General features: G+C 41.2%; 2 protein-coding genes across 3 annotated transcripts in view; one reads left to right on the forward strand and one right to left on the reverse strand.

The window, feature by feature from the left end:
* Positions 1-14,010, reverse strand: part of LOC112582025 (P antigen family member 3-like) — a 461,263-nt gene that overhangs the window by 391,029 nt on the left and 56,224 nt on the right. The window lies entirely within an intron of this gene.
* LOC102408084 (P antigen family member 3-like) lies at positions 1,824-7,141 on the forward strand. Its single transcript, XM_025276053.3, has 5 exons — positions 1,824-1,973; positions 2,880-2,959; positions 3,434-3,572; positions 3,981-4,106; positions 7,029-7,141. Exons 2-5 carry the CDS (start codon positions 2,888-2,890, stop codon positions 7,049-7,051), a joined length of 360 nt encoding a protein of 119 aa, XP_025131838.3. The 5' UTR covers positions 1,824-1,973; positions 2,880-2,887; the 3' UTR covers positions 7,052-7,141.

Consider the following 14,010-nt stretch of genomic DNA (forward strand, 5'->3'; position numbering starts at 1 on the left):
CTCAATATGCCAGCACACTTGGAAGACTCAGCAGTGGCCACAGGACTGGAAAAGGTCAGATTTCATTCCAATCCCAAAGAAAAGGCAATGCCAAAGAATGCTCAAAGTGAAAGTGAAGTGAAGTCACTCAGTTGTGTCCGACTTTTAGCGACCCCATGGACTGCAGCCTACCAGGCTCCTCCGTCCATGGGATTCTCCAGGCAAGAGTACTGGAGTGGGGTGCCATTGCCTTCTCCGAAGAATGCTCAAACTACCACACAATTGCACTCATCTCACACACTAGTAAAGTAATGCTCAAAATTCTCCAAAGCCAGGCTTCAGCAATATGTGAACCATGAACTTCCAGATGTTCATGCTGGTTTTCGAAAAGGCAGAGGAACCAGAGATCAAATTGCCAACATCTGCTGGATCATTAAGAGACTTCCAGAAAAACATCTATTTCTGCCTTATTGACTATGCCAAAGCCTTTGACTGTGTGGATCACTATAAACTGTGGAAAATTCTGAAAGAGATGGGAATACCAGATCACCTGATCTGCCTCTTGAGAAACCTACATACAGGTCAGGAAGCAAGAGTTAGAAATGGGCATGGAACAACAGACTGGTTCCAAATAGGAAAAGAAGTACGTCAAGGCTGTATATTGTCACCCTGCTTATTTAACTTATATGCAGAGTACCTCATGAGAAACGCTGGGCTGGAAGAAGCACAAGCTGGAATCAAGATTGCTGGGAGAAATATCAATAACCTCAGCCTTATGCATACCATTGTGTAAATGCTACCAGAATAAAAACATAGAAAATGTCCCATTGGTTTGAAAATGCTCCCTTGGGCTATTTGCATTCAAACTCCTTCCTCCACTCCTACACGCTGGCAACCACAGATATCTTTCTCTGCCTATAGTTGTGCTTTTCCAGAAATGCATTGACATGAAGTCATGTAATACACAGCTTTCTGTGTCTGACATCTCTCATTGGCACAGCTGAGATGCATCCTTGCTGTTACATGCATTAGTAGTTCCTTTTCAAATGACTGTGTAGTGTTCTTTTGTACGAGTATACTCTTTTGTTTTTCTTTCATCTATATACCAGTTGTTGAATAGTTGGGCTGTTTCTAGTTTTGGCTATTAGGAGTACATGAGTAGAATATTTGAGTAAAGGTCCTTGTGTGAACATGTTTTCCTTTCTCTTGGGTAAAATTGGGTAAAATTAAAACTCCTAGTAAGTACGAAAATTCCCGCTATAATAGAATAAGAAGAATGTGCTACTAGAGAAGAGTGAAGAAATAGCTATAGAAGGAATGAAAAGGTAAGCCAAAGTGTAAACAACACCTAGCTGTGGATGTGTCTGGTGGTGAAAGTAAAGTCCGATGCTAAAAGGACAATATACTGTATAAGAATCAGAGGTATATTCAGAGAAACTAGTTACCAGTTCAGAGATTTAAATGTGCAATGTGCCAAACAAAAAGTGGAAACAGAGGTATTTATTCACGTACTTATTCCATGGAAGTGAGTAAAGCCATTGGGCGTATAACGGAAAACCCAGAAGCAACTGAAGGAAATGGTTCATCAGAGCATGTGTAAAACTAGGTATTAAAATCATAATATCTATTTCTGTCATGACTGTCTTTCTGAGACACATTCTCCACTAAGGGTAACCTGGGACTACCTATCACCACAGTTTGTGGATGCATACGAAAGACTGTAGTGGAAGGAAAAGAATATAGTCTTCAAGCCCCTTTCTCATCCTCCAGAGACCCTGCGGTTCCAGGAGTCTACCTCAGTGGCGGGAAAACCTCAACCTGCACTGCACAGGCCCAACTCAGAGAGCATGCGCAGTGTCTGTGCGTGCGCACCTCTTGCTGCGCATGCGCCTTGGTGCGCATGCGCCTTCCTGAGCGTTCTGTGAGGAGCATTGGGCCTGAGCCGGGTCTGTTTATTCAGTCCCGGTTCTTTCTCACTACTTGAGACTCACCAGGTAGGTTCACAGATCTGTCCTGTCTGGAGTTTAAGCGTGCGTGTGTGTGAGAGGGAGCCAGCGAGTTTCGGGCGGGTCGGGCAGTGCGATTTGGGGCCTTTGAAGACGAAGGCCTTCGAGGTCGTCATCTTTCTCCTCACAAGTGTCGCGACGCCATAGTTCTTGCCCTGGTGGTGGGAGAGGAAGGGCAGTGGGCAGAGGAGGGCAGGGGGTAGGATGATGGTGGGGGGAGACTTGGGGGTACTATTTGAGATATCTGGTTCATTGGGGCCCTGGAACTGACGACAGAGCACAGACTCTGGGGCCGGTACTGGGACCTGGGCAGGGGACGGGGTGGGCGATTAAGGAAAGGCCTAGAAACCGGACCGCCGTGGGGTTGTGACTGTATCGTGGGTTTTGTGGTAAGGTGCCGAGAGAGAAGTGGACCGGTTGCTCTGTATGCAGCCTCACCTCAGCCCCAGACACTGAGAAAATCGCCATAGTCAGGCTGTAAAGACTGAGCCTTTCTTCATGTGCCAACTGAATTCCAAAGGAGTTGGGGAAAATAGGTCTGGTAAATAGGAGTGTGATAAGAGCAATAGTCCTGAGTTTTTAAATTCCTAGCAGCATTTCACTAAATATCTTCATGATGGAGAATTCTGTTGTAAAATCAAACGTCCTCCCAAACATTCAGCCTTCTTGTGTACCTTCAGGTGATTTCTCTGCCAGCTTCGCAAAGACACAAATGGCTTTGCAAGCGACTGTATTTGGTGTAATTGAAATGCATGTACACTCATACTTACCAGAGTTTTCTTTTGAAAGTATTCTCACATTAAAAAAAAAATAAGTCAACATATGGTCATAAAAGTGATCAAATATAGCTGTACTCTTAAATACATTTTCTAAATCACCATATTCTGCTTTCAGGGAGAAATATGAGTGGGCAAGTGGCATCAACATTGGGACCTATAGATCAAGATTCCTCCCAGCTGGATGAACCTGTGGTTGTGAGTACCTTGCCATTTGATGTTTTCTATTAGCACAAGTTTATTTTTGAGAAAATAATGTTAAGTAGTACAGATGCAGTGATAAACGTCTTCCATGCTGATAAAGGGTGAGAATTTGTCTTAGGAAGGAACATTGATCCAGATATATTATAGTCTGGCGTTGCCTGGATGATTATACTGTTAAATTTCCTGGAAATGTGCCCAGTGACTCCCTCCTCCTGATTATTAACAACAGCCTGCATGCTTCCATCCCAACATAGATTTAAATAACTTCCAAAGTCTTTCTGGGTAACTCTTATGGGTGCTAACTCTTCTCTGTGGGAAGAGTAATTGTATTAAAAGTAAGTACATAGAATTGTGTTGGGAAAATGTTGTTAGGTTTGCTTATGATCAGATATATCTATGTTTTAAGTATATTTATGCTATTAGATGTATTAACAACAAAAGTTTTTATTTGCATGCACACTCTACTAGGACCAGCAGCCCAGTGTTGAGCAACCTCAACAAGGAGAACCACCAGCTGAGATTCAGGATATCACACCTGGAAAGGAGGAAGTACATGGAGAGGATCCAGTGAATCGTGATGAAGAGGAGGAGAAGGATGCCTCTGAAGGTAAAGTGTATGTGTGCATCATGCCTTAAGACATAACCAGTAAGAGGAGGAAAGGAAACATTAGAAAAGGACTTCAGACAGTTCCTAAAAAACTGAGGCGAGTATAGTTTGCAGGCTAGTGTGGTCGCTCAAATTTTCCCTTGGTTTCAAGACAAAGAGAGGCGGGCAACTAAATTGTCCGAGGACAACCCTGGAAAAGGAAAATGGTAATAACATTTTCGGAAAATTCTGCTTTCCTTTTTCTCCAGCGAAACATTCCCGGAATAATGCTCCTGAGGTTCTTATTCATCACATTTTTAGCATACTAACCTAAGGCTTTTAATTCATAACACCGAGGGAATGAATATCATCATTCCCTTGTTTATACTGAATGCTTTACAGCTGAATTGATGCATTTTTTTTTTAAAGATTCTGGCCTGGAAGCTGCTCTCGAGCAATTGGCTTTGGCAAAGACTGGGGGTGAAGGTGGAGATGGTCCTGATGTCAGGGAGGAGTTTGCATCATATACAGAGCCTGTTGAAGTGCCAGAAGCAGGTATGTCATCCATTCAGAAAGTAATTTATGTGGTTTCTGTTTTTCAGAATATTATATCTTTACTAATATTGAGGGAACATTACTATTATTTTAATAACAGAGTTCACGTATTCTTTGAAAGATAGTTCAGACCCCAGATGCCTGAGTGCCTGACTTACAGACTGTCAAATAAAGAAACAGACAGGATCAAAGCCATATCAAAATGAAACTAGGAAACCGTTTTCTTCTCTTGAGTATAAGTACTTTAAGCAACAGCTAATAATTTTCAGGTTCTTTTATAATTTCTGCTTGTAGCAAATATGGAATGCATTTGTAATAAATATCCGTTTATTTGAAATATGCTTAGGCAGCCAAGTAGGTTCTAGTACCAGCTTTAGCATAATGTGTGTGATTCTGTGACATCCCTTAACTTCTAAACTCAACTTTACTCCTGTAAGTTGTGAATTCAGAACAGATACACGAAAATGCTGATTTTTCAATGCTAATTTTTGCATTCTCTGATTCTCTTGAATGGAATGCATACAAGAATACTCTGTTTTGTATGATGTATTTATCATAAAATATCATCTTGAGTCAAATTCTAACAGGGGGATTGAGATTTCATTTTCTGACGGGGGACACATGTACACCTGTGGCTGATTCATGTCAATGTATGGCAAAAACAACCAGACTATTGTAATTAGCCTCCAATTAAAATCAATTAATTAATTTTTTTAAAAAAGAAAATGAGCCAACATTCTGCTTGATGTTTGTTAAATTCTCTCAAATTCTGAATTCTCTAACTCTTAAAAAAAAGTTGCATTTTAAATCCTTTCCCCAGGGAAGCATGAAATGACTGAATAATAAAATGGCAAAAGATAGTCTAGTTTCCTGTTTCTGTGGCTGGTCAAGTTGAGAGAGTGCATTTAGTCAGTGATATTCAAGGCAGGTGTGAGTAAGATACATATGCTAAGCACACTACCTGCCCCCAGGTGTGGTCTTTTTTTTGAGGGGGGGGGAGGTTGCTTATTTTAATCGGAGGATCATTACTTTACAGTACTATGATGGTTTTGCCATACACCCCACTCTCGCTCTTAAAGAACTAATAAAAATCTGAGCCTCATGATATAATCATCTCTAACCATATCAAGTATGTTATTTTTCTTCTTGGATACATGAGTTTAAAAAGTTTTGAAGGCCAAATATTGTAACTCTAGTTCTTCCCACATAATCAACTTAGTGTCTTTCACATAAGTGTTTTCCAAATTGCTGACAATGAATTGCATGGTTCTGATTTTAAAGGAAGAACTTCATAGTTAGGGAAGAATTTACTGTGTATTAGCCTTCAAAATATTTTCACTTTACATTTTTTTTCCATTCCATTAGAACAATTAGACAAAAATAAAACTTTCAGACTACTTTCAAGTAACTACAGAACATGATTAAAATGTTCTCATAGAAAAATCTTAGCCCTAAATATGTGTGGTATTGACAAAGAAAAAGAGCAACAGAATAAACCTAAGGGAAAAAGAAAAAGATACTTAATAAAAGACAGGTATGAATTGTTAGGAAGAGGAAAATAAACTCAACTAATAAAGACAGTATTCTAGTTTACAAAATTTTATATATATACACACACACACATTTTTTAATATTCTTTTCTGTTGTGATTTATCACAGCAGATTGGACATTAGTTCCCTGTGCTATGTAGTAGGACCTTGTTGTTTATCCATTCTGAATGTAATAGTTTGTATCTGCCAACCCCAAACTGCCAGTCCATTCCTCTCAGTTTACATAATTGTGAAGCAAATGGACAAAGCCCAAGTACACATAATTAGAAATAGGAACAAGACACTAACAGTTAGTATATTACAGAATTAAAACAGGGTATAATCTGGAACTCAAATATTTTCAGAATATTGATGAAATGGCTAGTAGGGTATAAAAACAAGTATTATTTAACATACCCCATGGTAGCTAAATAACTAAACATCACCGTGGATGAACTTTTGAAATTGGTCAGAGTTTTCTCTCAAAAGCCATTATCATTTAGAAACAAAAAAATCTGCTTTTCCAGATTTTCTTTCTCTCTTCCTACTTGCTTTTCTCTCTCACTCATACTTGCTCTTGCTCTCCCTTTTCGTCTCTCCTTTTTTTCTTTCTTTCCTTTTTTTTTGGTGTGGCTGTGAGAAACAGACCTATCTCTGCTTCACATTTTGATGTCACCATGTCGCCAGTGATAGTAATGGCTTAAAATTAGTGTCACCATATAATGTATTATAGCAACTGGAATGCTTTCCAGGGAGAAAAGAAACGTTTAGAATTACCTGAGGGCCACAAGTAAAAAGGGGGACACATGTTTAACCCACTTAAAACAACCATATCAACCATTTAGAACAAATGAAAATGTCTACACTTTTCCACAGTAGAGAAGAAACAAATGTAATACTGGCCTTTTTATTTACTTCACTTAAGCAGTAACAGAGAGAACAACTGTTTAGCTATCCCATATTCAGAATATTATTTCAAACCAGTGCATTTAAATGATACTTTCTGGGGGATTTTTTGTTTCAGTTTTTGTGTATTTTGTTTTTCTTAGGGTGCTTTTTGTTGTTAGCTATTTTACTGAATGTGTACACAGTTTTGCCTTCTACTGAAAACTACCTTCTGATAGGTTCCATTGATTGCATTTGTTCTGAACTCAGTGTCCTTATTTTCTTGTATAAATAGGAAGAGTAGTGTGTTTTTAAAAATACTGGTAATGTGATTGAAAAGTCTATAAAGTCTCTAGAGAGGATTAACTGAAGGTAAGCCAAAGGGTTGCCCTTAGTGTTCCTGTTTTAGTCCATTTTATAAAACTACAACTGCAGTGAACTTTGTATACCTCTCCTGTCATCAAAATAAAGTTCTGCTAAGTAACTTTTTTAATGTTTATATTATAGGTGACGGGCAGCCATTTGCTTGAAAGAAGATAAACTGAAACCATCTATGCTGTTCTTATGTTGTGTATTTGACTGTTAAAGTTCTGTCAATAAAGTTTCATATTCTACTTGCACATTTTTTGTTAAATTTATCCCTGGGTATTTAATGTTATTGAAAATTGATGGTTTGTGATTTTTATTGTCTAGTTGAGGATGTATGTAGAGAGAGAATGTCTGCATATAGATTTTCTGTCCAACAATTCCTCTAAATATGCATATTAATTCCACAAATTTAGATCTAGATTATTTTTGCTTTTCAAAATATACTATTATATTTGAATATCAACAGTTTCTACTGGCTTAAACCTTAAGCCTTTCCTCATTTTGCAGCATTGAACAAACCTGGCCAGAATATTCTTGACTAAAGTAGGTGCTAATCGGCATTTATCCGAATAGGAAATGAAAAATCTTCTCCATTTCAACCTGTTTACATTGCTTTTTTGTAGATATATTTTATCAGAGTAAGTTCCATTCTATTCCTAGTTTGCTGTCTTGAATATAGATTAATTTTCATCAAACACTTATACTGCATCAATTATGATGATCATAGAATTGTATTCCGTCCATTTTTCTGTTAATGTGGTGAATTGCATTGGTAACCTTATACATGTCAACCACCCTTGCACTTCTAGGGTTAAAAAAATTGGGTCATAACATATTCTTTAGATGTAGTCTACATGTTAATGCATATACATACATATATATACCCATACATAAAAAATTCATAAAAGCCTTTGGTCTTCTCTTGAATAAATGGGTTTACAAAACATGCCACCCAAATCTCATACGGTGTCCCTGATGAAATCATTGACAGAGAAACATTTTTAAAAACGTAATATGTTCGTACTGTCCTACAGAGAAATGGAATGCCAAAGCCATTGTTAAAGGTTGTAGGGAGACAGGAAAAGAACTGCTGTCAAATTCCATGGCAAATGGCACAGCATATCTTTCACACATTTCTGACTTGCCTTCCAAGGTTTTTTGGGTGCAGGGAGAGCAGCCACAAACATCTTTTCTTCTCCATGACGTCCTCCATTGGCTTGATAGTCACCAGATCTCAGAAGCCCTCCAGTTGTGTGTGTGTGTGTGTGTGTGTGTGTGTGTCTGAATCACTCAATTGTGTCCGGCTCTTTGCGACCCCATGAACTGTAGCCTGCCAGGCTTCTCTGTCCATGGAACTCTCCAGGCAGGAATACTGGAGTGGATTGCCATTCCCTTCTCCAGAGGATCTTCCCAGCCCAGGAATCGAACCCTGGTCTCCTGCAGATTCTTTACCGTTTGAGCTACAGGGAAGTCCTCCAGCTGTCTGATTCCTCCCTTACATCCTTATGACTAACATAAGAACAAAATGCTTACATCTCTGAGCCCCCATCTGCATCCTAATGCACCAAAAAAATATATTTCTACAACAGAGGACCTATTCAGACTTTACTCTGCTTAGCGAATAACAGGGGATTATAAATAGCAGCTGCCATGCCCTTATAGAGGTATGAAAATCCAGGTCCTAAAGGACTGAAAATGGGAGGTTCAAATCTACCATGAGACTTAAATTAGAGTATCCCATCTTACCAAAAAGTATGTGAAAAAGCCCCTAGGTCATGGAGCTGCCTGACAAGATTAGATCCTAGCTAGAAGAAAAGGGAAAGGAATGAGGAGAACTTCCTGAGACAAAATGACTTGAGTTTTATCTGCTCTGTCTCCTTATTGGCTATGACATGACATAACTGGGCTTCCCTGGTGGCTCAGACAGTAAAGAATCCGCCTGCAGTGCTGGAGACCTGGGTTTGATCCCTGTGTTGGGAAGATCCCCTGGAGGAGGCCACAGCAACCCACTCCAGTATTCTTGCCTGAAGAATCCCCATGGATAGAGGCGCCTGACGGACTACAGTCCATGGGGTCGAAAAGAGTCAGACACGACTGAGCGACTAAGCACAGCACGTGACATAACTTAGAGTATCAATACTGGCTCTGACACATACTTTGTGAAGGTGAGAAAGGTATTTACATCCTTTGGATCTGTTTCCCCATTTCTGAAGTGGAAATTACAATTTTACACTAAATATTTGTTATGAAGAATAAACAAGATAATGTGAAGTAGGCATTACATTGCAAATGGATTTGGCTTATTCTACTCCCATTTTTTCATTTAAACATTTACCTTTACAATTACAATTCTCTCACAAGTGATGCAGATTTTGAATTTCAAGTAGACTATAAGGTTAACTTTTAAAATGAACTGGACTTCAGAAACATATTTTGTCTAAATAAATGTATTGATTCAGTAGCAGATTCAATAACTGCTATCAGACATGGCATCCATATTAGTTTGGTTTGTTAATGAAGACTGACAAAGCGACCCTATGTCATAGTATATAGTGAAAACTGTGCTCCTTGCTGTGTGTGGTGACAAAGAAAATAAGCCAGTATTCTGGTCACACAACATCACACCACTCACCACCAGACTGTGTCACGTAGTCAGGCAGCCAGTCCCTAAGTCACAGCGCAGGCGCTACAGGGCCTCAGGGCACCACTGCAGTTGTTAGTGTGGCTTGTCACCTTCTACGGGCTTGGCCAGTAAGGAGACAATGAACCCGAACGGATTCAGATTCTAACTTACAGACAGTGCAGAAGCAATACGACCCTGGTGTCAGTTGCCTTCTCCCTAGTCCTGCGGTTTGACACTGAACTGGAAGGCCTCAGTAACAGGCACTACAGGTGGTGGGTCTCTGCCAGGAAGGAGCCCACAGTTGTGCCCTATGGCACTGAGCAGCTGTGTAGTCCACAGCTGTATCTCAGCTGGGGCTAGGGAGACCATCCTATGTTCAACTGAAACCAGAGTTGGATGAGTAACAATTTTCTGTCACCTCCAGCTGGATAAGGAGGTAGGTGAGAAATTGCCTCATAGCATCTCTTCATCAGGCTGCTTATCTCTTCTTGCTGCAAGAGCAATCAGGAGGTTCTCTGCCAAGATTCAAGTCAGCCTGCAGTTTAGCCTTGCCTACCTAGCCTAAGTAAGGACATGCAAGGGCACCAGGGCACCAAGACAGAGTCACACCCCTACACTGTCTGGAACAAGACACAAGGCTTTATGTATGGTGCTACAAATATGACACCTATATACTGACTCCTACATGGAGGAGATGCTTTTCCTGTCAGTCATTAAAAATATTCCTTCATTGAGTACACACACATTGATTACTAGCATGTTTCAGGACGTATCTGCAATGCTTGAAATAACAAGACCAGTGATGTGAGGTGGATGATGGGAATATCACACTGGTGGACCAGACAGACACATAAACAGAAAAGAAGTGCAAAGGAGAAACACAGGGAATGGACCTAAGGGAAAAGCAAAGCAAAACGGTGAGCAGGGTGGCCAAGAAGCAGGAGGAAAGATAGAATATAAGGCTCATTCTAAGTATGAAAGAGGTTATATATAATACAGTCGTGCTTTGACCCAGGCTATGGATGAGAGTCACAACCTCCCCTGCATCACTGCCCCTTTTGAGGGTGGTGTCTGGGAGTCTAGAGATTCTGAAGGGAGAGAAAGAAAATACATAGTGCAGGGGATACATGCACCCGCCCTGACAGAGATGCAGGTGCAGCTTGTTACAGTAACCAGTTGGGGATGAGCAGAGTTGGATTCGGTGACTCAAGAGGAAATGTGCAAATGAATGTAAAGGGAGAAAACACATTGAGAGGTGGTAAACAGCTCCAACTCCCATTTATGTACCAGGGTAGGGTGCTCCATTCCTGTTGTGAGAAGGCTCCCTGGTCTGAGCTCTGGGAGGGAGTGATGAGCATTGTAAGGACCCACCATCAGCCCTAAGCAGGGGGCACTGAGTGTGTGAAGACATAAGTCTCAGCCTTTACCACTGACAGACACAGAAAGCTTCTTAGTCCTGCTGAGAGTGGGGCGGTGGCACCTTAGGGAAGCTGAAAGGTAAGGTGGAGGTGGTAGTTGTTGTTCAGTCGCTCAGTTGTGTCCACCTATTTACTACCCATGGCCAGCAGCACGCCAGGCTCCTCTGACCTACACTATCTCCCTGAGTTTGATCAAATTAATGTCCATTGCATTGGTGATGCTATCTAATCATCTCACCCTCTGTCGCCCCCTTCTCCTCCTGCCTTCAATCTTTTTGCATCAGGATCTTTTCCAATGAGTCAGTTATTCGCATCAGGTGGCCAAAGTATTGCAGCTTCAGCATCAGTCCTTCCAGTGAATATTCAGAGTTCATTTCCTTTAGGATTGGCAGGTTTTTTCTCCTTGCTGTCCAAGGGGTTCTCAAGGCTCATCTCTAGCACCACAATTCAAAAGCTTCAGTTCTTTGGCACTCAGCCGTCTTAATGATCCAACTCACACATTTGTACATCACTACTGGAAAAACCATAGTTTTGACTCTACAGACCTTTGTCAGCAAAGTGATGTCTCTGCTTTTTAATATGTTGTCTAGATTTGTCATGGGCTTCTCCGGGGGCTCAGCAGTAAAGAATCTGTCTGTAATGCAGCACACTTAGGAGATATGGGTTCAATCCCTGGGTTAGGAAGATCCCCTGGAGGAGGGCATGGCAACCGGTTACAGTATTCTTGTCTGGAGAATCCCCTGGACAGAGGAGCCTGGTGGGCTTCGGTCCATGGGGTCATAAAGAGCCGGACACTACTGAAGTGCCTGAGAATGCATGCAAGCTTGGTTTGTCATAGCTTTCCTTCCAAGGAGGAAGTGTCTTAATTTCATGGCTGCAATCACCATCTGCAGTGATTTTGGAGCCCAAGAAAATGAAATCTGTCACTGCTTCCTCTTCAGTGCAGTTCAGTCACTCAGTCGTGTCTGACTCTCTGTGACCTCATGAACCCCAGCACGCCAGGCCTCCCTGTCCATCACCAACTCCCGGAGTTCACCCAAACTCATGTCCATTGAGTCAGTGATGCCATCCAACCATCTGATCCTCTGTTGTCGCCCTCTCCTCCTGCCCTCAATCTTTCCCAGCATCAGGGTCTTTTCAAATGAGTCAGCTCTTCGCCTCAGGTGGCCAAAGTATTGGAGTTTCAGCTTCAACATCAGCCCTTCCAATGAACACCCAGGACTGATCTCCCTTAGGATGGACTGCTTCCACTTAACCCCCTTCTATTTGCCATGAAGTGATAGGACCAGATGCCATGATCTTAGTGTTTTAATAGTTGTGTTTTAAGCCAGTTTTTTCACTCTCCTGTGTTGAACCTTATCAAAAGGTTCTTTAGTTGCTCTTCACTTTCTGCCGTTAGATTGGTATCATCTGTGTATCTGAGCTTGTCAATATTTCTCCCGGCAATCTTGATTCCAGCTTGTGAGTCATCCAGTCTGGCATTTTGTGGGCTGTACTCTGCATATAGGTTAAATAAGCAGCATGACAGTATACAGCCTTGTCGTACTCCTTCCCCAATTATGAAACAGTCATTTGTTCCAACTCTGGTTCTAACGGTTGCTTCTTGACCCACATACTGGTTTCTCAGGAGACAGGTCGAGTAGTCTGGTACTGCCCTCTGTTTAAGAATTGTCTGTAGTTTGTTGTGAGCCACGCAGTCAGAGGTCTTAGCATAGTCAATGACACAGAATTAGATGTTTTTCTGGAATTCCCTTGCTTCCCCCATGATCTAATGGATGTCGACAATTTGATCTTTGGTTGTTTTGCCTTCTCGAAACCTAAGTTGTATATCTGAAAGTGAAGCCTAGCTTGAAGGAGGCTACAGAAATTGGGGGCAATCTAAGTAGAGAAGCTTAGGAAATGGAGGGTGTGAAGGAAGCCTGGTAAGAGAGATAAGAAAAGGAAGGTCTCCTTTCAATGTCGGTAGCAAAGTGGGCAGAGGCTAGACCATGCCTTCAAGTCTTTGTATACGAGAGTAGCCTTTATCTACAAAGTCATAGACAGTTTTGCAACTGTAAGAGAGGGAGGGAGAGGGCGGGAAGAGGGAAACAAGACACCCTGAGTGGATATGAGAGACCTGTGAGAAGGGGGTTGACAATTAAATGGAGGGAGGCTTTGGACTAGAGCAGATGTGGTGGACATGGGAAAATGTAGACACATTAGACGTTTATGAAGTAAAATGGACAGACTCAGCAAGAATTTGGACTTGAGGTGAAGGACAGGGAATTGTCAACATGGTTTAGACCAAGTTTCTGTGTCCTGTCATAAGGGTATAAAGGTGTCATGGGGAATCCTGGAAGTTGGCCAGGTCTCAGAAGAATTCCAAAATACGATTTTTATGTTTTTGAGCTCATGGTCTAGATGGATACAATAACCAATACTTAAAATTTCCTTTTCCTTTAAAAAAAGTATTGAGGTATAATTTATATACAATAAAAGCCAACACTTTAACATATTACCGTTTGTAGATTTTTGACAAATGTATACCGTGGTGTAAATGGTACCACAATAAAAACGTAGAAAATGTCTCATCGTTCAAAAATGCTCCCTTGGGCTATTTGCCATCAGACTCCTTCCTCCACTCCTATACCCTGGCAACCACGGATGCATTTCTGTGCCAACAGTTGTGCCATTTCCAGAGATCCATTGACATGAAATCATATAATATGTAGCCTTCTGCATCTGGTTTCTCTCATTTGCACAGTTGAGATGCATCCTTGGTGTTACATGCATTAGTAGTTCCTTTTTTTTTTTTATTGCCGTGTAGTGTTCCTTTGTTGCACTGTTTCTGGGTTTGGCTATTAGGAATACACGTGTGGAATATTTGAGTACAGGTGTTTGTGTGGGCATGTTTTCATTTCTCTTGCACAAAATTGTCTAGGAGTAGAATTGCTGAGTCATATAAGGCTTCCCAGGTGGCGCTAGTGGTAAAGAACCCATCTGCCAATGCAGGAGACTCGGGTTCGATCCCTCGGTCTGGAAGATCCCCTGGAGTAGGAAATAACAACCCGCTCCAGTATTCTTGCCTGGAAAATTCCAT

Source organism: Bubalus bubalis, chromosome X (genome assembly GCF_019923935.1).
Source record: "Bubalus bubalis isolate 160015118507 breed Murrah chromosome X, NDDB_SH_1, whole genome shotgun sequence".
Lineage (NCBI taxonomy): Eukaryota > Metazoa > Chordata > Mammalia > Artiodactyla > Bovidae > Bubalus > Bubalus bubalis.